The sequence below is a fragment of the Camelus dromedarius genome, chromosome 29 (genome assembly GCF_036321535.1).
Source record: "Camelus dromedarius isolate mCamDro1 chromosome 29, mCamDro1.pat, whole genome shotgun sequence".
Lineage (NCBI taxonomy): Eukaryota > Metazoa > Chordata > Mammalia > Artiodactyla > Camelidae > Camelus > Camelus dromedarius.
In genome coordinates, this window is record NC_087464.1 from 4,722,051 (window position 1) to 4,748,337 (window position 26,287).

The window sequence follows — 26,287 nt, forward strand, 5'->3', positions numbered from 1 at the left end:
TTTTCTGAGCCATTTGCCAGCAGACAGATGGAATGGATGGCTTTTGGGAGGAGATGTGGAAGGGGCTGAGTCAAACTTTCAGGTGGCCCCTGGTGGGTCGTACTCTCGGCTCGGTCCGACAGGAGCACTTCCATGTCGTTGTCCCAGCCACCCCTCCTAAGCTGGACGGATGAGGGCATCTGGGCTGGAATATCAGATGAGTAGGGTTGACCGATGCCTTTGAAAACAGGGAGCAAGAAATGATTCCCAGAGAAGGCTGTCCCTTCCCTGAGTGGCCACACTGGAGCACCTGGGGTTTCTCTGATGTGGAGGCATGTTTGGGGGGAGGGACGGTCAGGTGGGAAGTAGTGACTCACCTGGCTTTGAGCTGACGCTGTCTGTCCCTCACCGGACCTCCCTATGTGTCACTCACATGCTTGTCATTCAGGACAGGGCTTCGACACGCATGGCCTTTGTTACAGACGGCGTAAGTACAAGCGTTTGTTTGCTGTTACTCCCTCCAAAGCGATGTGGGTTGAATTGATGTATTTTCAGTTTAATCAGGCAGACACAATCAGAATGGACACGTTAAAAAAAAATTCTAGCTTTAGTTTCACCCACTGGAGCCAAGATATTTATTAGAGCAATTTATTCAAATTAGTATGTTTTTATTACAGGCAATCATCTGCCTTGAGCAGCTGTCCATGGTCCTGGCATTTTATGACCAGCATGTGCTGTAGCATCATGTTCTGTTCTCAGGGCCCCATGAAGAGAGGGTCAGGGGTTCCCCACCATGCTAACACACTTCTCTCCACACATTTCACTCCCTCCTTCTCTAAGTGGGTGGCTGATGCAGGTCTAGCTGGTGGCACCAGGAACCCCACACCACAGTTACCTAAGAAAGGACGTGATCCTGCTTTCCCTGCTGGCTGTAAAGGATGCGGTGACCCTGGCTTGCATCTTACCTCGGGGTACGCCTGGCTGCTGTACCTTGGGGAGGGCACAAAAGAATTCAGGTAGCATGTTCATCTCAGTTGCCAGGAGCCCCAAAGCCACGTGGGCCTCTAACCATGTTTATTTCAGAGGCTATGTCCCGTGCTGCCAAGCCTCCCACCCTGCCCCTTGAAATGAAAACTAAGGCACCAGATGGGTTCTTCCAAGAAGAAGCAGCACAGGCCCACCCTCCTGCCTCTCTGGAAACAACCTCGGCTGTTTATTAGGAGATGTGGTTGTCATAGTGATGAGTGGTTGGAGGGATTTAGAGAAGATGTGGGCATGGAGGGAAGGGTGGAGCCTGGAGAAGCTATGGGGAGAAGTCACCATTATAAGTGGACCCAAGACCTTGTGTTGCCTATGGTCACCGCACACTGTGGCCCCACCCTGAGGTGTCCTGTGGATGAGTGTGGGGCACCAACCTCCAGCCTGTGTTCCCCTGGCCAAACCCTAACCCCTTGGAGCTGCGTCCCCTAGGAAGAATACCTCTCTCATTTGCCACAAGGCAAACAGCAGTCTTTGTGTCACCTTTTCCCACCGTGTATTTGGCACCTCGATGAGAGTCTGTTGCCACGTTTAAGGCCAGCTTTCTGCCAGAAAAATTAGGTTCCACCCCAAGCTGTAACATCCATAGAAGGAGTGCTACCTTAATCCTTCTGGGGTGCTACAACAGAACGTCATAAACTGGGGGACTTAGAAACGGCAGACATTGCTTTCTCACTGTTCTGGAGGCTGCAAGTCCAAGGTCAAGGCACCAGCAGATTTGGTGTCTGGTGAGAGCCCACTTTTATAGACAGATGTCTTTTATGTCCTATGCAGTAAGGGTGGGGGAGCACTCTGGGGTCTCTTTTATAAGGGCACTGATCCCATTCCTGGGGGCTCCACCCTGAAGACCTCGTCTAATCCTAATCGTCTCCCTACGACCCCAGCTCCTAACACCACTCCTTGGGGGTCAGGTTTCTACATCTGATTTGGGGGAGGACACAAGCATTCAGTGTGTAGTAGGTGTGGTTGACCCCGCTTTCATTTTTCGGTTAGTTGATTTGTTTCTTGGGGGTTTTTGGAGAATAACTAGGGCCCGTTTGACTCCTAGGAAGGAAGGGCGGGTCTTCAGGAAATGAAGTTCGTGAACTCAGCCTAGGAAAGGTCTCAGGTTAGAGGTTTCAGACCAGTGAGTAAAACGCTGGCTCTAAGTGGACCATGAAATAGACAAGAGGACAGGACAGCAGAGGGCTACTTGGGGGGTGTGCCACATTACAGTTTTACTTACAGCTCTTGGGAGCAGCACTGTAAGTGAGAGACCTCTCTGGACCGTATGGGAGGTTTATCGTGGTGTGTCTGGTCTGTAGCAGGGCCATGGGACCAGTCCATTGGGAGTTCAGGAATGAGCCCGGCTCCATTGGGACCCTGCCAGGAGTGGGCCTCTCCAGGCTCAGCCCTGCAGGAGGGGCACTGTCCGTGCAGCTTCATCAGCACGGGATCCGTGGGGGAGGATCACAGCCCTGTCACCCAGAGGAGGATGTCAGTCCCAGAAGAGGGCTGTGACAGGCAGAGCAGCGTCCCAGCAGTGCAGACAAACCAGAGCCCCCAGCCCCACCTCGGGATGGACTGGGACAGCAGGACAGGGTCGGGGCCCCCCATGTGGTCTGGGAGCTCACAGGGCACAGGGGTCAGGGCAGTCCTTTGGGTGCCAGCAAGGAAGCAGGGAGCAACCAGACATCTGGCGCACCTGAGCCCTAGCTGTGCCCCGAACCCCCTTGGCTCCCAGAAGGCCTTATTTCTTCCACGGATTGAACAAGCCCTGATGTCAGTAGGATGTGGCTAAGCCTTCCCTCCTTCCTCGGCGCACAAATCTTCCCCATCCTTAAAGCCCAGCCATGTCCTGTCTTAGCCACCCTCCTCCGCTCCCACAGCCTCCGAAACCCAGTGGTGTCTGTAGTCACGGAGGGGACACTCAGCCAGGAGTCCCTGGTCTGCCTGGTCCATCGCATCTCCCTATTCCCATCAGAGTTAAGAACGGGTGGGGGTGGGGGTGCTCCTCATTTTTCCCTAATCCCTGCAGAGAAACTGAGTGATGTCACAGGATGTGACGGTGACAGTGGCAGTCGAGGACAGGGAAGATGCGACACATTTCTGTGCCACCAGTGCCTTGGGTACCTGGCCATTAGTGTCCACATGTGGGGCCCCAGTCCTCTCACCTGTAAAGTGGGAGAGGGAACATCTGTCTCATATGGGAAAGGATAATATTCCTTAAGTTATTTATAAACAAATGTTATTTATAAATACAAATAAATCTTACATGAGAAAGGCTGTTATAAATAATATATACACATATTTATAAATATATAAGTAACTTATTTATAAATAAATGTAATGTAGATATAAGTATGTTCATACTGATAATATCGATAAAACTTATTAATGTCATTGTCATCATCATAGTGCTACTGCTTGATAATTTATTGCCAAAAAGTTCTGGAACTTGACTTAATGTGCGGGCTCACCAGCATCTCGTCTGGGGTTTGGACAGTGATTCCAGTGCTGTGGGTCTGGTGTCTTTCTTCTGGATGGTACAGGACAACACATAGAGGAAATAGACCTAAACTTGAAATTTTGCTCATTTTGAAGTAAGAGAAATTTTGGTTTGACGTCTCCTTTAAGAGAAGACTTATGACATGTCCTTGGGATTTTTTTTTTCTAGTGGTAGATTGACTAATTTGCATTAATGAAATAATTTAGATTTTAGAGTTTGCATTTGACTTAGAATTTAGGGGTGTTTTTAGAAATATAATTTTAACCCTTGGACACTGTTGGTGGAAATGTAAAATGATTTCGCTGCTGGGAAAAACAGTAAGGTATTTCCTCAAAAGATAAAAAGTAAAATTACCCTATGATCCTGTAGTTCTACTTCTGGGTACATATATACCCAAAGAATTGAAGGCAAGGACTCTAAGAGATATTTGTACGCCTATGTTCACAACGGTACTGTTCTCGATGGCCAAAAGGTTGGAGCAATCCAGGTGTCCATAGATAGAAGAATGGAAAAACAAAATGTGGTCTGTACAAAGGGTGGAATATTATTCGTCCCTGAAAAGGAAAGACTTCCTGACACCCGCCACAATAGTTGAACTCTGAGGACATTGTGCTCAGTGAAGTCACAAAAAGACAAATCTTGTATGATTCTACTTCTACGAAATACCTAGAGTAAATTGACAGAGACACTTGGTGATTGCCAGGGGCCAGGGGCAGAGGGAAGAGGAAGTTAGAGTTTACTGTGGACAGAGTTTCAGTCTTATAAGATGAAAAGAGTTCTGGAGATGGGTGACAGTGGTGGCTGCACAATAACGTGAAAGTATTAATGCCATTGAACTGTTGTTAACAATGGTTATTTAAGATGGCCGATGTTATGTTATAGACATTTTACCACAATTAAGAATAATAATAAAGGAGGAGGGTATAGCTCAGTGGTAGAGTGTGTGCTTAGCATGCACGAGGTCCTGGGTTCAATCCCCAGCACCTCCATTAAAAAAATAAATGAATAAGTAAACCTAATTACCTATTCCCCAAAAGAATAATAATAAATAATAACTTTTTAGAAGTATGAAAGCATATATTATGGCAGAAAAGCTTAATTAAATTATATCTGTCTGCAACCAGATACATACCTCTAGACACATGCATTTTACCAAATTGTATCATATTGTATCTCCAGGTGTGTATCTTGGTTTGTTTTTCTGTCACCTGAAAACACCATCTTGACCTTTAACTTCCGGTTTGCAGGTTTGCAATGGTTTGGAGCAGCCACGGAAGCAGCAGCGTTCTGATCTCAATGGACCAGTTGACAATAACAACATCCCAGAGGTAACTTTTCCAAGGATGAGGGTTCTCGCCCAGGGTCCTGGCGTTGGAGCTGCCTGCCCCGTACTTTCTCTGCTCGCCTTCTGCAAGATGGTCCTGTCCCACCTGGTGCCTGGGAGGGAGGAAGTCTGCTTAAGCAAAGTCTGGTGTCCCTGTTGGAGGAGGCGGTGAGGGCCACTGGCTCTGGAGGAGGAGGAGAAGGCCCTTTCCTGTGGATCCAGGCCCCCACTGTGGCATGTTTGTTTGTTGCCTGTGGTGCGTGGGGCGGGGGGGGGGGTCACCGGTGCTCCCCGATTGGACAGAAACTCACTCTATCCTGTTATCTAACAATCATGTCCTAAAACAGGGTTACTCAGCGGAGGCACCATTGACATCTGGGACCAGATCTTTCCTTGTGAAGGGCTGTCCTTTGCATCCCTGTCCTCTACCTACTAGGTGCCAGTAGCAACCCTCCTCCCCAAGTTGTGACCACCAAAGATGTCTACAGATATTGCCAAGTGTCCCCTTGGAGACAAAAACTGTTCAGACAGGAGAACCACTATCCTAACTGACAACGTGGTTTAAAAAAACAATCCCATGTGTACACCGCCATGATGGAGGTTATTAAAGTGAGGCCTTAAGCAGGTGATTTTCCTTTTCTGGATTACATAATCCGGATGAGATTTTTCTAACTTTGATGAAATAACTATGACCATCCATGGTGTGGTGTCCAATCACCTTTATCTTGGTTTTAAAGATATCCCCTGGTAACATTCTTTTTCTTTTCTTTCTTTTTTTTTTTATACTTTTTTTTATTGAGTTATAGTCATTTTACAATGTTGTGTCAAATTCCAGTGCAGAGCAGTTTTTCAGTTACACATGAACATACATATATTCATAGTCACATTGTTTTTCGCTGTGAGCCACCACAAGATCTTGTGTGTATTTCCCTGTGCTACACAGTATGCCCTGGTAATTTTCATACCCCCAGTTGGAGAACCATTGGGTGTATGGTCCCTAGGTTTCTTTTTCTAGCAGTGATGTGCTAATATGGGGGTCCCTAGGTTTTAGCTGATGGCCTTTTGTAGCCCAAATTTTCCCATGAGAATTGGTTGCATATACCCCACCCAAACATCATGGTGCCTGACGGACAATGGTTTTCTCCATGGAGCTGATTCCTGGAAACACCAGTCACTCATGGGGTTTAGCTTTTCACATTATGGTAATCATCTCAGCCTGGATCTTACGGGCCAACTACTTACCTCTGTTCTGTGTGTGTGTGTGTTTTCATATTTCCTAACAGACAAAGAAGGTGGCGTCATTCCCAAGCTTTGTGGCTGGTAAGTGACTGAACTTTCTTTCAAGGGGCAGTTGCATTTTTATGTCAAAGCAAAGGGTACTTTTACTTTTGGTTTTCTCCTGCAAAGCTTGTTTGGAAAGCGCACCTTCAAGGTGAAGACAGTTCTATAATAAGACAAGGTGCTCGGGCATTTGATGGAACCCTTCATAAGCCCATGTCATTAGTGGGAGCGGGAGGTCCAGTTGCTCAGGGAACAGGAGACTCCCATTTAATTACACCTTCAGTAACGGCCTCACCCATGACACTGAGTATTAAATTAATGGATTGAGATGCATCCGTATAAGCAGCTAATTACAATCTAAGACTTTTGATTAGGGTGGATATAATTGCACCCAAATTCAGGATGTTATTTATTTTTTTAAGACCCTATTTCTTTCAACTCTCCTATCTTTTTTGAGGAGGTTAATATTGCATTCCCACATTTAATTAAAAAGTCCCCAACAGATCTGTTCTGTATTACTTTGGTGTGGAACGCATGCCTGCTTGGCTGTTATCCGAAGGGGAGTCAGGTAACCTCTGACAGCTCCTTGGGGATGTGCTCCAAGCACACCGTAAAAAGCCTCTTAAGTAGAGTCTTTCTCTTTGCCAGGAGGCTGTGTCCTGTTCTTGCTAGTATGTTACAATAAACAGTGTGAAACTTACTAATTCTTTCAATAAGCTAGTGATTAATTTTCGTGAGTATTTATGGGAGCAGGTTCAGTTCATCTTCAAAAATAAGTAACTTTAAACCTTTTCTACTCTGGTTTTCTTTTTTTTTTTTTTTTTTTTTAGTAAAGAATTAACATCTGGGAAATTCCAGCCCTCAAATTCCCTTTCAAGGGACTGGTTTGAACCAGGCTAACCCAGTTCAGACTGGTTAAAAGTGAATTCTCTGGCTCAACCTTGTTGTGATGAGTTCAACATTATACTGGCTCAGTGTTGTTCAAATTGGATAAAAACCAGCTTTGAACTGTCAGAACCCATATCATACGATTCAAATAACCTTGACTCCATCCTGACTGATTCAAAGAGGCTCAAATGTGTTGTGCCCAGCAGTTTCATGTGGTGGTAGGTGCAGTTTAGCTGGGTAAAACTGGTTGTACTGCTTTGCATTAGGTCACGATGGATCATGGAGATTCCAATCCAACCTGCTAGTTGTGGTTTTTTCGGGACCTAATGACTGGCAGGACTCCGCATCTCGTTCATAGGGAAGATGCAGCACATCCCGGACCCAGGGTCCTTGGTCAGAAGACCAGGGTGGGGCTGTGCCTGTCACATTGTTCTGGGGATAGAGTTTCTTGTGGATTCAAGAAGTTCACTTTTCTTTCTTTTTTAAAATTGAAATATAGTCGATTTACAATGTTGTGTTAGTTTCTGGTGTACAGCATAGTGATATAAATATATATATATATTCCTTTCCATATTCTTCTTCATTATAGGCTATTACAAGATATTGAATATAGTTCCCTGTGCTATGCAATAGGTCTTTGGTATTTATTTTATTTATAGTAGTTTGTATTTGCAAATCCCAAACTCCCAATTTAGCCCTCCCTATCCCCTTACCCGCCTGGTAACCATTCGTTTGTTTTTTATATCTGTGAGTCTGTTTCTGTTCCATAAATGAGTTTATTTGTGTCTTTTTTCTTTTTTGAGATTCCACATAAAAGTGATACCATATGGTATTTTTCTTTCTCTTTCTGGCTTGTTTTACTTAATGTGACGATCTCTAGGCCTACCCATGTTGCTGCAAAAGGCATTATTTTAAAATCTTTTTTATGGCTGAGTGGTATTCCATTGTGTATACACCACAAAAGAAGTTCACTTTTCCACATATCTTTTCATGGTGTCCTTTGGGCAAAACTCCCTCAAGTTTGTCTGGGGGAGTGATTTGGAACTAGGCTCCTCCTCTGGCTCCTGACTCGGCCTCACACCTGCAGGGGAGGGGAGTGGAGAGGGATCGAGAAGCATGGTCAGTGCCTAGGTGCCTTGGGTCCCACCTCTAGGTGCCAGCATTCCAGAAGACAGCCTGCTCTGTCTGAGCTCAGACTGTTCTACACCAAATGAGAACCATTCCTCCAACCAACGCAGAGTGGCTAACGCTTCTTGTACCCAGCTCAAACCAGTGCAGACAACCTTAATTTAGACTTTCATATACAAGAGAAGCCCTTTGATCGTTGTGAAAACATAGAGGTCTGACAGCAAAAACACATCCCTTAATAGGAGAGGATTCATTTTCAACAGCGACTTCAAGGACCAAAAGTCTTACTCAGCAGCAGGAAGAAATATTGATGAAAAACCCTAGCATGTAATGAATGTGGGATCCACCCCCAGTTTGATGCCTTTATCAGTTAGGGATGCCACCTACTGTGAGCTCACAGGGAAGCTTCTTGTGTAAAGAGTTCCAGAGGCTAGGGGCTGCTGGGTTGATGGCTCCGTGATGTCAGGACCAGCACTTCTGATTCTCCTGGGCTCATCCACGCGTGACCTCGTCAGTGTCTGGGTCCCTCCAGACACCACTTCCTGTTTTGGGCAGGAAGAAGAGAGAAAGGGGCCAAAGCCCACACCAGCTGTGGGAAGGATGGTGCAGAGGGTGGACTGTGTCCAGACTGGAGGCCCGTAGCTGTGGGGGGAAGGATGGTACGGAAGGTGGACTGCGTGCAGACAGGAGGCCTGTAGCTGTGGAGGGTTCCTGAGCTTGAGCCTCCCTTGGAGGGCACTCTTGTAACCAGACGCATCCCTGGAGGGGACCGTGGAAGCCACACCCACGGAGGGAGCGTAACAGATGTTGGCTCCTGGGAGGAACACGAGGCTCTTAAGCTGGGAAGTCTCCGTGCACCCTCCTGGATGGGTGTTTCCTACCCCAGGCTGGCTCCTGGGTGGTGGTGTGGACGCTGCATGGACTTCTGCGTGGACTCTCGGAAGATTCCAGCCTGCAGACTCTGGGCCCAGCCTTATTCCATCTGAGGAAGTGGCCCTGGTGTCTGGTTCAGCTTAGGAGACCTCACGAATCTGAGTGTTTCATTGAACCTTAAGGGCCTTGGGGACTTCTGCATCCCTCGTGGACCAGAGCCATGCCACGTGACCTCGCCCTGCAGTGTTGGCTGGACCGTGGCATCTTGGGCTTTCCTGGAAGGTAGGGGAGTGGGTCTGGAAATGGGGGTGGAGGGAGCATGCCCAGCCCAGCTGGCAAGCATTTCAAGTGTGGGGGAGCCTCCAGGCTTGTTCAGTCCTGTGGTTGACAGTCTGGAGAGCTGAGAGGACCCGGTGTAACCGTGATGGTGGAGTCAGCCTCCCACCTGGTCTGGGTCTGGGAAATCGCACTGGTGGGAAACCTTCCTGGAGCCTTGATGAGGGATGGACGGTATCCTGTATGCCTTATTTCACATCCTCTAATTGTTACTAATGGTGAAAAATAACAGTAACAGTTAAAGTGATACCATCTGAGTGCTGCTTCTCAGCTGAGCTGATGCCCTGCCTCCCTGACGTGCCTTCATGTACACCACCAGTAAGGAGGTCAGATAACCCTTAGTGGTGCTCACCTGGAGCCAGGCGCGGCTCTGATGCCTGAGCTTCGCTGACTCAGTCACCTCCTGAGGGCGGTGCTGCTGCAGATGAGGAAACCGAGACTCAGAGAGGGTGCATCCCCAGGCGGTCCCTGGCACAGGCGGGCTGGGAACTGGGCTGGGGTCTGAGCTCTCCCTGCCCTTGCCGTCCTGCCTGAGCAGCCCGTTGTGTGCAGCGGGAGAGGGCATGCTTCCCTGGTGAAGACACACACCTCACGTTCCAGGGAGTCCACCAAGGAGAACCTTCTGGGTGTCAGAGCTGCTGGCCCCTCTCAGGCTCAGGGTCCCAGAGGCCTCGAGGGAAGAGCCCTGTGGTGACCACGGTCCACGGGAAAACGCTGGCCCTCCCAGACCCTCATGGTCTGGAAGGTTGACACTGCAGGATACCCCTGGTGGGAGGGCCTGCACAGAGCTCTCTCCCCCTTTGCCGGCGCAGCGAGAAACAGCAGGCAGCCCCAGGGTGTCCCCTCTCTCGGGACATGGAGGCTGCAGCAGCCTGCATCTAAGTGGGCCAGATGGTCATCGGCTTCTGAGCGAGTATATGTGAAAGTCTCACTTTTTTTTTATAAAACCAGAAATGTGCTCACTAAAGCCAAAGGTTGGACGAATGGAGCCCAACAGTGGCACTTCAGCACAAAACATCAAAGGCTGATAGATTGTGTTTGGTCCCTCACACTGTTTTCCTCCTGGTCCAGCAGCTAAGGCTCTCGGAAGACATCCTGAAACACCGGCGTCCCATTCACACTCTTGGCTCCTGAGAGGATGCTGGTGGTCCTCAAGTCCCAAAGCCCCCGAAAGGGTCCTTACACCCTATCTATACCTTGTCAACTTCCCACCCCAGTGCTGGGAGATCCTGGGGGGTCCCTGTCCCTGACTTACAGGCCAGGGGCTGAGCTCACCTCACATCTTCCTCCTCTTCAGGGTCCTCACTGTCGTGAAGAAGCCACTTGGCTATTTTCATCCAGTGGGCATTTCTGATCTGACCCTGGGTTTGTTCTTAAAATAAGCAATTGGGGTGAACCTGTTCCAATAAGACTTTTATGCTGAAGGCAGCTCTCAGCCCATGAGAGGAGTGGGAGTCCTGATCCCAGAACAGTCCTGGGCAGACTGGTGACCAGTAGGTCTGGGATGCTCTGGGTCAGATGACCAAAGTCAGGTAAACCTGGGAGACCAGAAGGGAGCAGAGGTTACAAAGAGTGATTCTGAAAACAAGAAAGACTTTTCCTTGTTACAAACAAACAAAGGAACATCTTGTCAAGATCTTGTCTCCAGTATTCCATCTGGTCAGCATGAACAGGGCTTGGACCTGTCTTAAAATAGGAACTTCTGTTCTCTAAGGTTTGGTGAGATTTCTCTAAACTGTGCTTGGTTCAAGCCAATAGCCATAAGAATATAAAACCTACCCTGGAAATCCCTATAGTACCTCCCCCTTTTCTGTCTACACATCCCAGGCCCCTAATCCCTCTCTGCTGCGGAAGCCACTGCTAAATTTCTGGTGAAGCCTTCCAGAAATTTCCTGGACATATATAAGCCTATATAGAGACCTTTTTTCTTAAAAGAGCTATTGCATTGGTCACGTGGGTCTGCAGTAAGCTTTCTCATTCCTTGGTTGATCTCGGAGACAACAGCTAGAGATCCACCTAATTAAGAGAAAACACAGCATTCAGTTACCAGGACGTGTGATGGCGCATTAATCAAACTGATGGTTAGATGGTTTCTGGTCAGCACCGCAGTGAGCAGCCTCAGGGACGTGTCTTTGTGTTCAGATGTGAGTTACCTATTTATTTTCGAATTTTATTTTTTATTGTTGTGTAGTTGATTTACAGTGTTAGTTTCAGGAGTACAGCAAAGTGATTCAGTTATATGTACACATATATGTACATTTTTTTCAGATTATTTTTCATTGTATGTTTTTCTTTCAATGGAGGCAGTGGGGATTGAACCCAGGACCTCATGCATGCTAAGCATGCACTCTACCACTGAGCTACATGCCCTTCCTCTCCATTATATGTTATTACAAGAAATTGAGTATAGTTCCCTGTGCTATACAGTAGGACCTTGTTGTTTACCTATTTTATATATATGTAGTATATTTCTTATATATATAAAGTAATGTGTATGTGTTAATCCCAAACTCCTAGTTTATCCCTCCCTGCCCTTTCCCCTTTGGTAATCATAGTTTTATTTTCTATGTCCATGAGTCTATTTCTGGTTTGTAAGTAAAATTTCTATCATTTTTTAGATTCCACATATAAATGATATCATATGATATTTGTCTTTCTCTTTCTGGCTTACTTCACTTAGAATGACAATCTCCAGGTCCATCCATGTTGCTGCAAATGGCATTATTTTATTCTTTTTTATGGCTGGGTAGTATTCCATTGTATAAATATACCACATCTTCTTTATCCAGTCCTCTGTTGATGGACATTTAGGTTGCTTCCATGTCTTGGCTATTGTAAATAGTGCTACTATGAACATTGGGGTACATGTATCTTTTCGAATTAGAGTTCCCTCTGGATATATGCCAGGAGTGGGATTGCTGGATCATACAGTAAGTCTCTTGTTAGTTTTTTAAGGAATCTCCATACTGTTTTCCGTAACAGCTGCAGCAGACAAATTCCCACCAGCAGTGTGGGAGGGCTCCCTTGTCTCCACACTCTCTCCAACACTTATCATTTGTGGACTTTTTAATGATGGCCATTCTGACTGATGTGAGGTGATACCTCATTGTAGTTTTGATGTGCATTTCTCTGATAATTAGCAATACTGAGCATTTTTTCATGTGCCTATTGGCTATTTGTATGTCTTCATTGGATAATTGCTTGTTTAGGTCTTCTGCCCATTTTTGAATTGGGTTGTTGGATTGGGTTGGTTTTTTTTATGAAGTTGTATGAGCTGTTTATATATTCTGGATGCTTTTCAAATTTTAATCTTGTTTTATAACTATATAAAATTCTTACAGGGTTCAAAAATCAAATATATAGAACAGGGTATATGCAGAGATATCTGGTTTCTTCCCCTATGACCCCTTCCCCCAATCCTTTTCTCCCACGACAGGTAAGCATTTTTAACATCGCCCGTATTTTAATTATAAGCCTATTTTCCCCTTTCTTAGGTGATGAGTTAAACACCCTTTTCTTCATCTTGCTTTTTTCGCTGAATCCTAAATCCAAGAGATGATACCAAATTCCCCCCACAGGGCAGAGTGTAGAGGACTCTGTGATGCTCCAGAGACCCTGCTGTGCAGACCGGATGTCCCTGTGCGGGAACATTTGGGCGGTTTCCAGTTTTTGGGGGGTTTTTTTGTTTTTTGTTTTTTTTTGCTGTTACAAATAGCGCTGCAGCAGACAGCCTCATGCCTACACCTTTTCCTCTTTTGGCCAGATTTTTTTATTCATTCTACTTTTTCTGGGAAGGAATTCTCCCAAGCACGAGAGGCTTCTGCCCAGGACCTGTCTTGGGCAGATTTATGCACTGAATTGGGCTTGGCTTTGACCTTCCTTCCTTGACTCCCAGTTTTTGAATTGCCTCCTGCCGGTGGCCAGTGTCTACTGCCCCACCTGGTGGATCCCGCAGACCTTTCCTCAGTGATGCCCAGACCCGCCCTGCAGACCCCGGCGTGGCCTCTCCCCAGAAGTGACACACAGGTCTGGTTTTCAGACAGCATCTTCTCTTTTTTTAATTAAAATTTTTTTCTTTTATTTTTTAATTTTTGAGGGGTGGATAATTAGGTTATTTATGTTTTAATGGAGGTCCTGGAGATTGAACCCAGGACTTGGTGCACACTGAGCACACGCTCTACCACTGAGCTATGCTCTCCCTCCTCCAGCGTCTTCTCTTTTATGTCAGTCTTACAGGACCCCTTTAACCTTCAGCGGCTTCTCACAGGCACAGCCCCAGGGCTCTAGGACATCGTCTGGCTCTGGGACAGGCTGGTGTGGTAGGAGAGGCATTGGAGGCAGACAGAGCCCATCCATGGCCCCGATGTCACACCCTAGGTCTGCCCTGATGCCCAGTTTCGTGAGTCTTATGTTCCTCCCCTCCTGCTTCCTCTCCCCACTGCATACCCCTCCCAGGGCAGCTCTTCCACTGGTCTGGGTGTGGCCTGGACGTGGCCTCCGTGCTCCTGCTCCCCGTCTCTCCGAATCAGGGCTGCGGCTCCACCTCCCAGTGGCGGCCAGGTCCCCCTCTGCTCTTTGGAGCCCCAGCCGGTCCATCTAACATCATTTCTCCCCTGTGTCTTCCACTCCCCCTCCCACTGCCTTCCAAACCCAGCGTCTGGTCCTGCATCCATCCATGTCACCACTGCCTCTTCTTCGTCTTCCCAACTGGCATTTGGGACCAGCTGCCTCCTTCCTGATCATCCCTCATGCTCCTGAAGCCCTCTGTGCAGGGTCAGTGCTCCAAGGTCACTGCCAGCTTCCTTATCCCTCTGCTCAACAAGCACCTGGGCGCCTTTCCTCCTCCCACCAGCCCCAGGCGCAGCCAGGCACACCTCCCTTTCTAAGGCCCTTCCTTTCCTGGACTCCCTCCACCTTCTGTCTGTCTGCCTTTCTTGCCGTTTCTCCTTCCACCGCCTGGATGGAGAGCACTGGAGCTGGCAGAGCCCAGCCCCACCTAGCGCCCCCCCCGATGATTCTTTCCCCCATGTGGCTCCACTTGGTACCGACACGCAGTTCCCTGGGACTCCCGAGTCCCACTGCCTTCTGAGCTTTTGGGGGTACTCTGGGCTCCTGCCACTAGACCTGCCCAGAATCCCCACCCTGAGCTCAGCCCTCTCCCAGGGCCCCTCCACAGTGAGTCGCAGCCCTCCTCTTCCTCCTCCAGCCCCCCTTCCATGTCCTGTAGCTTGAACCTCTTTGGTGAGTCAGTCTGTCACTGTCTGTCTCTTTACCATCATCCTGTTCCACACCATCATCGTCGTCATCATCATCCCTCACTTGCCAGGACCCTGCAGTAGCCTCCCTCCTTCCCCTCTGCGGTTTGCCTCTCCGCAGCCTGAGTTACCTTCTAAAGGCAGAGAGGCTGGGCTCCTTCCCTGACCAATACCCTGTTAAGTGACAGTCCTGAGTGGGGCCCCAGGATGCTCACATTCCCACCGGCATCTGCTCTGCAGCCTCGAGTAGTCCTAACTGGCCGCCCAATCCCAGGCGGTTTGCACTTCTTCCTGCCACCCCAGGGCCTTTGCACCTGCTCTTGCTGCAGCTTGGGAAGCTTGCTCCTCCTTCCCATCTACAGCTTGTTGATTTCCTTTCATTCTCCATGTATCCGCTCAAAGGGCAGCCATCCCAGTTCCTTTCCTGCTGCATCTCATTGGGCACTGGGTGTTTCGTTCATGCGTTTCACCATGTGCAAAGGCAAAGGCACCCTGATACCTTTATTTTGTGACTGTGGGACCTTTGGCCTGTGAGCTCCCTGTCTCCTGTCACAGCATAGGTCCTCATGTACAAGAGCTTAGAAATGCTTTGTGCCTGAATCAGTGATGGTGACCTTGGGCAAAATGATTTGACCCCACATAGACTGTTCTTATTTGTCAAATGAGGACACTGAGGTCTGCTTCATGGACTTGAGGAGGATTGGATGGAACAGATGTTGCACAGGGGTCTGGGGTGTCAAGGTGCAGGCTGCTCTCCATGGCCTTCAGACTCACACCTACACCACTGTCCATGTCTGTGCTCTGCCCCCTCCCCCAGCGGTCCCCTCCAGGACCCTGGGGAGATTCAGGCACAGGTGAGTGAGACCATCTGGGGCCAAGCCACTGTTTGGAAGCCTCTGTTGACCACCCCCCTTCCAGATAATCACCCCCCAGGTGGTGGTGGGGAGCTCCTAGGCATGGCTCTGGGGGACTCCCACCTCTGCCCTGTTTCTCCAGTGGGTGCCTCAGATGAAGGCTTCCTCGAGCAGGGAAGACACTGAGCACCTTATTCTTCTTGTCCAAGCTGCGCAGAGATGTTCTGATACACATGTGTACATACTAGGCCATAGAAAGGAAATTAATAGGAGAAATCACTCTGAGGAGAGAGAATCTCCCTTAAAGCTCTCTCTGTTTTTTGTTGTCCTGTCTCCCTCTGGTGGCTTAGGGTTGGTTCAAGAGTCTAGCAAAAGAAAAACAATTTATTCTCAAACACGCAGGGCCAGCCACTTCAGTCTTAGAAGGAGGCTGTTTGATCCTTGCTCTGCATGTCGTGATTGGAGTTGAGGACTGTGTCTGAGATGCTGAAATCTGCGCGCCCTCATCGGCCGCTCCTCTCTGCTTCCTAATGTGTGTCTAGGCGGGTGGGATGCTTGAGACATTGTTGTATGAGGTGTTTTCCATTTGAAGAAAGAGCAAGGTAAGAGTGACAGGAACCCCTGCGGAGATGGGTATCTGCTGGGGTTGCAACAAAGCCCCTAGTCCTCCCCTGGCCTCTTCCCAGGGAGGTGTCCGTGGGTGCGAGTGGTGAACTCTACTGCCTGGGATGGGGCATCCTTCACAACAGCAGTCTGTGCCCCAAGGTGGGCCCCAGATCCGGTGAGGAGATGGGCCCCAGATCCGGTGGGGAGATGGGCCAGCCTTTAATAAACCTCCTCTGGGACATGGAGCGAGACAGGAGCGTGAACCTTGGGGAGGTCCGGGAGCTGACCAAGGTCACCCTGGGGAACGGGCAAGGGGGCATTAGGAGACAGAGGTCTCAGAAGGCTGACCCCTCATCCCCAGGGATGGGGGCCACAGAGTGCCACGTGAACCCCCGCCCCATGGACATGGCATGGGGACACTTGCTGAGGACTGGCTGAGAGTGTGGGATGGGCGGTTACTCCAGGGCTTCTGGGACCACCTGCACTTTCCCCCAGAACAGAGTGGCGGTGGGGAGGCCATATTGAGGGGCTGTGCTTACCCTGCAGACTTAGGCTCACATCTTCCCCACTGGAGCAAGGCTCTGGAAAGGCACCCCTTCCTCCCAGTTCATGCTCCTTTCCTCCAGACACGGATGGCAGAGATGGGGCTAAGACTTGTGGAAAGTCCACCAGCATGCTGTGGGAGTCACCAAGTGTCCATTTGTGGGGGACAGCATCTGTGACCTACACAGACCGGGCGACAGGGCTCTGGAGGGGCTGAGGGGTCAGTGCCTTGGGTCCAGTTCCCTGAGGGTCTAGTTGAGGCATCCACAAGTGTTATCAGAGATTCCTGGAGGAAGCACCAGGGGGAGGGGCTGTATCCTCTGGGCACAGCTGGGGAGGATGTCAGAGTCAATGGGGAGAATGGAGGTTCCACGGAAGTGGTGTCATGATGTCTGGGGCCCCCCAGATCTGTGCTGTCAGGACAGGAGCTGACCTGGGGCATTCCTGAGTTGGGACCTGCCAGGGCCCGTTGTTACTTATGTTAGTTTTCTTTGAAACTTCAGAATATTTCGCCACGTTCTAAAGCACATCATAGAATCGACTTCTGTGCAAGTGCTGTGGTTCTGGTGTGAAGAGATGGTTGTTGCTTTTTGCATCTGCAGTGTCCTGGCATGTAGGTCTGTCTGCTGTGTGAACCCTGGATGTGGCCCTTCAGGCTAAAGGGCACAGGCTGGGACTGATTTTGGAGCTTGAGTCTAAGGTCCATGGAGCTGAAGCTTGTTCGAATGAAAGTGTAATGTACAGGTATCTTTCCAGGCATCCCCAGCTTGCAGTGCCCGGGCAACTGGAGTGGGGACGCAGGCAGGAGCTGGGACCCCCATCTCTAGGGCTCTGCTGACATTGGGGTGACAGAGGCCAGTGAGACTTTTCCCACCCCCACGGGCATGTACGTTGGACCCAGAACCCTGGGTTTTGGGGCTCCAGTCCTGAAAGCAGTGGTAGGCCCTTAGAGGCTTCAAGCAGGGGAGGAAGAAGGATCATGTTTCTGGTCTCAAGGCCCTCTCAGCACCATGGAGAGCAGCCTGTGGGCAGCAGATCCCCGTCTCTACCCTGGCAGCTGAGACAAAGCACCACATTCTAGGTGGCACATAAACAACAGAAAAGTGTTGCTCACTGTTCTAGAAGCTGGAAGCCAGCTCAGGGGCCGGCACGGCTGCGTCTGGTGAGGGCCCTCTCCTGAGCTGCAGACGGCTGTCTTCTCTGTCCTAACCTGGCAGAAGGGGGCAAGGGTGCTGTCTGGGATCTCTCTGATTAGGGCACTGATCCCACTCAGGAGGGCTCCACCTTCGTGGCCTAATCACCTCTCCAAGACCCCAAGTCTTACTACCTGTCACAGTGGGGGTTGGGATTTAACATATGAATTGGGGATCAGGGGACACAGACACGCAGTCCACTGTGATTCACATGGGCTGGTTGAAGATGGTTGTCACTGACCAGGGAGAATGGGATGATGGTGGTGGCACAACTGGGGAAAGTGGACAGACTCCAGTTCAGTTTAGTGGTGAAATGGACAGGACTTGGGAGGGGATGGATATGGGGTGAAGACTGGCCTCGCTGGGTGGGTGGCCAGGTTGCTCTGAGATCAGGGCTGGGGAGGTACAGGCTGGGCGTGGAGAAGGGTCAGGGTTTGCTTTGGGCGTGTTGAGATGGACGTCCCTTTGGGCCCTTCCAGGGGAGCCACAGGTGGGTGTTGAGGGTGTGGGGCTGGGGTTCAGACTGCTACCATGTCCTTTGCAAATCTATGGACATAGAAACCCAGCTGCCCTGTGTGCACTGTGGTGTCCACGAGCGGTGGTGACAGTAGCCAGGCTGGGATGGGCTGAGGAGGGAGTGTGGACACAGACAGGCAGATCTTTGTAGACACTGAGCTTCCAGAGGGAGGAGAGTGGGGGAGCCCACTGCAGGCAGGACTGTGGTGAAGGAGAGTTTGACTCTGCCTGGGGAGACTGGAGGATATTTCAAAGCCATGGGGAGACCTGAGATGGGACTTGGTTTAGTGCACACTGGGAGACATGGGATCCCAGAGTGAGAGGGATGGGGTCTCAGGTGATCCTTAGACCCCAGGTAGGGACCTCATTGCCTCCAGGGAATGCCAAAGAGGGGCTGGACAGACGCCCACCACACGGGGGCACTGGCATATTTGGGAGCAGGTGATGCTCTGTCAAGGACAGACCGGGAGAGGCAGCCAGAAGTTCAAGGGGCTGGAGAAAGGAATAAAATAGCCTGCACAGAGGGCAGAGGGAGAGCTTCCCAGAGGAGCCCGTCAGGGTTGCCAAGGAGTTCTGTGGGCACTGAAGGCCATGAATTTGTAATGGAACCACTGCCTTACTAGGTGGGGAGGAGGGATGGTGTTTCCAGCCTCAGGGTCCAAGGAAACGTCGTTGCAGTTTTGCCGAATCCCTAGGGCAGACAGATAGGATGTGGTGGCACGGGGTCAGAGGTCTGGGGCAGGTGGTACTGAGCTGGTGGGTGGGGTGTCCAAGGTGGATGAGTGGACAGTCTCAGAAACAGGGTGGGTCGAAGTGAGACCACGGAACCCTGGCTGAGGGTTGGGTTGGCAGGAGGCTGCTGGTCCTGAGGGCAGGGGGATCCATGGCACAGCCAGCTCTGTGGACACTGGAGGGGCTCTGGGCAGGCCAGTTCAGGATGGAAGGACGCCCAAGAGCCAAGGCCAAGGTGTCCAAGAAAAGGGCTCTGGCTGGAGGTGGGCAGTGAGAGAGAGGCTGAGTGATGTCCTGCAGGTTGGCAGACTGTGGGCTGGGGGCCAGATTCCCCTGGCACCTGATCTTGTGTCCCAAGCATTGCTGGGGCACAGGCAGGCCTGCTTTCATGCTACAAATGCAGAGGTACACTGCAGAGCCAAAGGTCTCCTCCATCTGGCCTTTTGCAGAAGAGGCTGGCTGACTGTCACCTCGAGCTGCCCGTGCAGTCCAGGAGCCCCTAGCCACACCTGGCTGCTTCTGTGCATATGACTTCGGATTGCAATACAATGTTAAAATTCAGTTCTTCCGGTGCACTAGCCCGTTTGGGTCCCTCCAAAGCCACCTGAGGCCAGTGGTTCCCGTAGTAAACAGCGCCAAGATGGAACCTTCCAGGTCAGGCTGTTGACAGCTCTGGCCTCGGACAGCAGGTCGAACCGGGACCACATTCCCCAGCCTGGACCTGGGCTGTACTGAAGGGGAGGGGCCCCACAGGCCTCGTGGGAAGGCTGCGGGCACGCCAGAGCCCTGCAGTGCAGAAGCCAAGTGGGTGGAGGGTAGTGAGCAGTCTCCCATTACTGTCCTGACGACCGAGGGCTCTGGGGCAGGCGTGGGGATATCCGGGAAAGGGTGCCTCTGGGATTGCAGCATGTGGTGTCCACTTGAAGGCCCAGGTGCCTTGAGTGACTGCTGCCCGGGATGCCAGACTTGTCCCCCTGACACCGCGGGTGCGGGGTTTCCTGGCCTGGGTGTCGATTTAGTGCAGTTACTTGCACGGTGCCCCATGGAGGAACCAGGGCGGGAGACCCACCTCCGACCGCTGGCTGCAGACGACGACCACGAGGCCATGGTTCTGCCTCCTCCACCGCCTCGTTCCTCTGTCGTCCAGGGAGCTGATAATTGTTGCCGTCTTCAGTTCCAGGCCCCTGTGAACCAGAAGACCTCATTGATGGGATCATCTTTGCTGCCAACTACCTGGGGTCCACCCAGCTGCTCTCCGAACGGAATCCTTCCAAAAACATTCGAATGATGCAGGCACAGGAGGCCGTCAGCCGGGTCAAGGTACGGGTGGCCCAGGAGCGCCCTGGTTTGCTTCAGGGAGCTCTAGGGAGGGGAGGGCGACTCGGCACAGGCCCTCTGTCCAGCTCTGACCCCAAAGCCCTTGGCACGGAGAGCAGAAATGTCTGTGGTGCCTGGCAAGGCGAAGGGAGACTTGGCCTCGGACGGGAGAACAAGCCTGTGGGATCACCTGGTTTTGGTGGTGAGTGGGTGGAGCCCGGAAAAGGGAAGGAGGGGCCAAGTCAGCAAAGCCAGTGGGGTTGGGGGGAGGGGTGCAGTGGCCTGCAGAGGTGCCCTCTGGGCAAAACGGGGTCTGTGGACACCCGCCCCTGTGGGGTGAGAAGGGATGCCAGCTCCTCCCTATCCTCACCATACTCTGACCTCCTCGTCCGAAGAAAGGGGCTCCAGGAAGGAGCCCAGTGCTGTGGTCAGGACAGAAGAAAGCATCCAGGGGCAGCACAGAGCCCTGACTGTCCCCCGCCAAGTCCCCAGCCCCCAGCCCCCAGCCCCCAGCCCTGATGCTCGCTTAGTCCCAGGGCCTGCCCTCTTATCCGGCCCCCAGGGGCTCCCGCGCGCGGACCCAGTGGTTATCAGGAATTTTCACGCAGGCTCCCGTGGTGGGGGTGAGGGGGTGCAGCGCTTCCCGCAGGGCTTCCCGCAGGACTTCCACAGGGGTCTTGCCTACAAGACTGAAACAGCTCATCCTTCGCTTCTCGCCCACTTGTTTTTCTTTTCTCTTCCACGCTGCTCAGAGGATGCAAAAGGCTGCTAAAATCAAGAAAAAAGCGGTGTGTAGAGTGTGGGGTTCGCTTGTCTTTCTCTGGCTCATCCAGTGCAGTGGGGGAGGGAGGAGGGCGGAAGGGGAGTCCCCTGGGAACAGAAATGCTGTGGCTAGTGAGTGTTTTCCTCCTCCCTGGGTAGGTGCTAGACTTCCGAATGCAATCATGACACCTTTTGTTGTTTTTACCACCCCCTTACAGAAGAATTTAATAGTTGCCCTTTTGCATTTTTCTCTTTTTGCGTGTCTGTGAGCTAGAGAGCATGTTATTGTCATGATGTTGCTGTTTCGAGTAGACATTCTTAAATGTGGCATTTGCTAGGACCATGTGACTCATTTCTTCCCGAGGCCCCCTGTACAGAATTAATTACATGGTTGTGACATTTAAAGACGCATGAAGTTTAATTTACTGAATCAGGTTGATGAGATGTTCAGTTTGCCCGGGAGATGCTCTCTCTATTGAGAAGTTTCTGGAGCAGACTTAAAAATCTCAAGTTGACCTTCAGTGATTGGCTCCTCAGCCTGATCATTTGGTAAATACTGGCCATATTCTGACTATCCTCTCAAGGTGGGAAATAGCAAATGCTCGGTGTTGGAGGGCACTGACTCTGCCCTGGCTTGTTGATTTAACAGCGAGAGAGTTAGTTCTTTGCCCCCGCCAGGAACACCGCATTCTGGCAATGCGGCCAGAGAACTTTGTCTGGGGTCTCCCTTCCCCCTGCGGCCAGCCCTCTCTCCCTGTGATATTTGCAGGACGGTCAGGGTGGACCACAGCCTGCTCCTCGGGTCTGCAGTCTGGAGAGCCCAGAGGGGGCCGGCGCAGGCAAGACAGCCTCAGCGGCTGGCAGAGGCCAGCCTATTACCTCCAGGAAGGATTGTTCTTTCTCTCAGGCAGGAAGGTGCTCAGGGTCATTGCCAAAGGCCCCTTTTCTGGTTGGCCCGCAGCTGGGCAGGCCCACAGCCGGGCAGGCCGATGATGACTAGAAGGTCTCCCTGAGTCAGCAGTGTCCTCCCGCCACGGACTTACTGGTGACTGGGGCTGTGGTCCCCATCTATAGATGTGCAAGCCGTCCTGTTGTCTGAGGCCCCCCTCCCTTCTTCCCGCAGGGAGTATGATGGGATGGCCTCTCCATTCCCTGTTACTGAGCAGGCTTCAGTCTCTCCATTGACCCCCACCTGGAGCCCAGTCACCCCCAAGCTTGCTTCCTCTTCTCCTGTCAAGTGTATCACAGGCTTACGTGTCCCCCCAAACTGTCACTAAAACCAGGGTCCACCTGCAACTGTTGTTTTACTTCTGGCCGGACCTGCCTTTTGGAAAGAAGGTTTTGAGCCATAATTCCAGAAAATAACCTTGAAAAGCTTGTGGATGGAGACTGTAACCCGATTTTTTTTTTTTTTGCATTCTTTTTTATTGACGTATAGGCAGTTGACAATGTTGTGTCAATTTCTGGTGTACAGCGTAATGTTTCAGTCATACATGCACTTACATATATTCCTTTCCATATTCTTAACTAGATTTTTAAGAACAGAGAAGAAAGAAGTTTCTCCAATGTCCTGCAGACTTTCAGCTGCATTAGTTTGGACTCTCTTCTGTTTATAGTCAGTTAAAAGCCGTGTCCCCCTGTGGTGGGCTGAGGGCCCCAAAGACCTTTACCCTTGAAAACTGAAAATCCATATTTGTCATTGCAGTAGAGGGCCTCTCTGTGACTCAGAATTCCTGAGGAATGGTCAGCAAGGGGGTTTGATTTCAGATTTCCTAGCGAGGAATTAAATCACGACTTCTGCTCCTGTGAAGTGGAAGGTAGACTACTCTGGGCCCCTGAGTGACCACAGAGAATTCTTCACCTCAGTGGAAGAACCAGAGAACCTGTATCTCATCGTCCGTGTGCAGGGGTCATTAGCATTCCCACAGGTATAGAAACCTATGAAAGGCTGTCCTGGTTTGGGGCAGACCCTGAGTAGTGCCCTCAGCTTCCAGAACATTCCTTTATACATAACTAGCGGCCATATGATGGGTATCCTCGGGAGATGACAGAAGGGGCATTTGTGAGACAGCTTCTCCAGTGTCCTGTGAGGGCAGTGCCTGGTCAGCTCAAGGCCTTGTTTTCAGGGTTTTTGGAAGAGTGGGTCCAGTGCTGCCAGTGGGTTGACATGACTGTGACTTATTTTTTTTATTTTATTTTTTTACTGCAGTGTAGTCAGTTTACAATGTTGTGTTAGTTTCAAGTGTGCAGCATCGTGATTCAGCTATACACACATACATGTTCCTTTTCACATTCTTTTCCATTGTAGGCTGTCACTAGGTATTGAATAGAGTTCCCTGTGCTATGCAGTAGGATTTCGTTGTTTGCCTGTTTTATATACAGTAGTCTGTATCTGCAAATCCTGAACTCCCGATCTACGGCTGTGACTTTAAACCAGAAGGAGATGCAGATATTCTAATCCCCCTTCTTTGAAAATGTCTTCCCTCCTCCTGGGGAGACTCGGAATCCCCAGTCCTAGAAAGGGAGTTCCCGCACACAGACCCGTGTGTTCGCCGTGTTCAGGAAGGGTGGGCAGGCAGGCCGGAATCTCAGGGGGTCAAGGGGCTTTGGATGCTTTGGATGCTGTGACACAGACCCGCTTGGTGCTCAGCCTCCCGGAGGCGGTCCCCTCGCTCCTCGCCCTGCCCTGTGCCGGCTGCCTGGAGAACTCGCTCAGCTGCGGATGCGCTGGGAGGAGGCCTGCACTTAGACTCCCATGGCTGCTCCTGCCGGAGGAGCTCTTCCCTCTAGGGGCGCTCAGGGTCCTCGGTACGACTGTCAGGCCTTTGTCTGAATTAGTTTCTTAAAAGGTCTGTAACAGTCTCCACCATCCTTCCTTAGAACTCTGAGGGTGATGCCCAGACTCTGACCGAAGTGGACCTCTTCATCTCCACCCAGAGGATCAAGGTGTTAAATGCGGACACACAGGTGAGTGCTGAGAGCCGGCTGTTTAAAATCGGGTCGGGGACTCCCGGAGAGCCAGGTCCAGCCGCTGGACTCCCTGTGGCGGGGATGAGAAGGCTGTCCCCGAGGACAGTCACCCCAGACCCTGCTGTGGGGCAGAGGGGGAGCCATGGGGGCTGGCTGTCCGGGGCGGGTGTGCAGTCGGTGACTGATGCTGCCACGGGGATGCGATGCAGGAGAGGCGAGGGCGGGAGTTGTGCACTCACCCGTGGGATTCTAGAACAGCCCTCTCGAAGCCCCTGCATGCCAGGCTGGGGAGTGGAGCTGGAAGGAGGAATCCTGGGTGGCCTTCGGCCCCCAACAGAAAGGGGTCCTGAGATGTAGACTGTGTGCCCAGCTCATGTCTGACCTTGATTCTGCAGGGAGCCTGCTGTTGCGGGGAGACAGGGAAGCCGACACAGGAGCCAGATAGAGAGGACTGTGAACCCGGGAGAGGGTGGAGGGGAGCCCTGGCCCGGGTGGGATGGAGGGAGGGGCCGGCGCAGGAAGTGGGGTGGCCCTCGGAACAGTGGGGAGGGGATGGATGAGGATAGCCAGATGCTGGGGTGACAGCCCCTCCCTTATTTGCCGTCGGCAAGTGGATCCGTGTGGCAACACCGGGGCACCCAGTCCCCCGGCACCCTTTGCCCAGTGACATTAGCATCCAGCGAGGATCTCGTCATGGTTGACTACGATGTTGCAAATGCAAAATGGTGATTTTCTAATTGTCACGCTTCCTACTTATCTAATGTGCTTCTGTGAAGAAGATCTTCTTTTTGTTTTTCCTCTCTCTTTCTCTCTTTCTTTTCACTGTGAACCCATGGATTTTTTTTTTAACTTGTATTATAATATCTTACCATCCTTATTCGTTTGGGTGCTCGGATTATCCCGGATCTGGCCAGGGACCCTCCCACTGGCTCTTGTGTCATCCTGGTGTCCTAATTTCTGTCTCTGAACACATCCCTGCTTCTTGAGACCATAAGATGTTCTGAAGTTTCCTTGACCTTGCCCTGCCCCAGACCTGGAACCAGCCATTTCTTCCAGGAGCCGCGGTTCATTTTAGCGGGTGTGACATGCAGAAATGAGACCTGGGTGCTGGCTGTGCCCCTTGTCCCTGGGGTGTCATCGACCCTGGGCCCTCGACATGGACAGAGCTGGACAATATATGTATTTCTAGTCTGGGAGTTCTTATCTGTATGACCTGTTCGAGACCAGCACCGCCGAGTCAGCCATCCCACAGTCTAGACCGCGGCTCCCAACACCTGAGGGGCTTTTTTTGCTTGTTCTCTCCTGGTGTAGGCAGTGCCTATCACTGGGCTGCTGAGAGCCGCAGAAGAGGGCTCTCAGGTGGCAGATGCGCTGGCTGTCACCCCCCCCCCCGGGCCTTGTGGGCAGGAAGACCTGACATCTGGGGGACAGAGGAGCCACCTCCTGCCACAGCCCACTCCCAGCACCCTGCTGCCTGCCCGCCCTCGGGGACATCCCACCGTGGGCACTGCCCTTCCTCCTACGGGTCCATCCCCGTGTCCAGCCTGTGCCTTGTCCCACTGGTCTTTGTGTCCTGCTAACCTCTGCACCAGGGCCGTGCACTGGGCGGGACGGCAGGAAGCCACCTGACTGGGTCAGGAGTAGGACTTCTCAGACTCACACTTCGTTTCCTGATGTTTCGTGGGCAAACCGTCTACGCTTGCTCCTCCCTCCCACTCCTCTGGCCCCCAGCCCTCACCTCCCCACCTGCCGGGGTCCCCCGGGACCACCCCAAGGGCAATCAGTTGAGAAGAGGCCTCCCAGGCTGTGCCTTGCTCCGACCACAGGATACGAAGCAAAACCAGCGAAGGAGCAGATGTGTGGGGCTTAGCCCCGGGAAACACGAGTCCTCTCCCGGGGAGGTCGGGAGGGATGCACTGAACTGTGCATCCAGCAACGAGCTGTGACAGCTTGTGTGAAGTGCGGGCCACCAGGGGTGCTTGGAGAGCATCGGTGCCCAAGGTCTTTGCTGGACTTGGTCACACACCTCTCCTGCCAGGTATCCACGTTCCAGACTCCTGACAGCGAGCAGGGGTTCAGGCTGGGCCGCGCTGCCTGCCCTAATGTCTCAGGTGTGCCGAGGTACTCTTAGCAGGTCAGGTGGCGGACACCCTCCTGAAATCCAAGTCCCCAGAGGGGCCGAGGGCCACCTGCAGGCAGGTCTT

General features: G+C 51.4%; 1 protein-coding gene across 3 annotated transcripts in view; it reads left to right on the plus strand.

Moving 5' to 3' along the window:
- Positions 1-26,287, plus strand: part of APBA2 (amyloid beta precursor protein binding family A member 2) — a 176,597-nt gene that overhangs the window by 133,762 nt on the left and 16,548 nt on the right. For 2 of the 3 annotated variants that reach the window (XM_031440458.2, XM_031440457.2), the window contains exons 5-9: positions 4,753-4,833; positions 6,113-6,149; positions 20,209-20,354; positions 21,104-21,139; positions 23,994-24,080. In XM_031440458.2, the coding sequence (XP_031296318.2) occupies positions 4,753-4,833; positions 6,113-6,149; positions 20,209-20,354; positions 21,104-21,139; positions 23,994-24,080 (387 nt within the window). The remainder of the gene's footprint in view (positions 1-4,752; positions 4,834-6,112; positions 6,150-20,208; positions 20,355-21,103; positions 21,140-23,993; positions 24,081-26,287) is intronic. The other variant, XM_031440460.2, reaches the window with a different exon arrangement.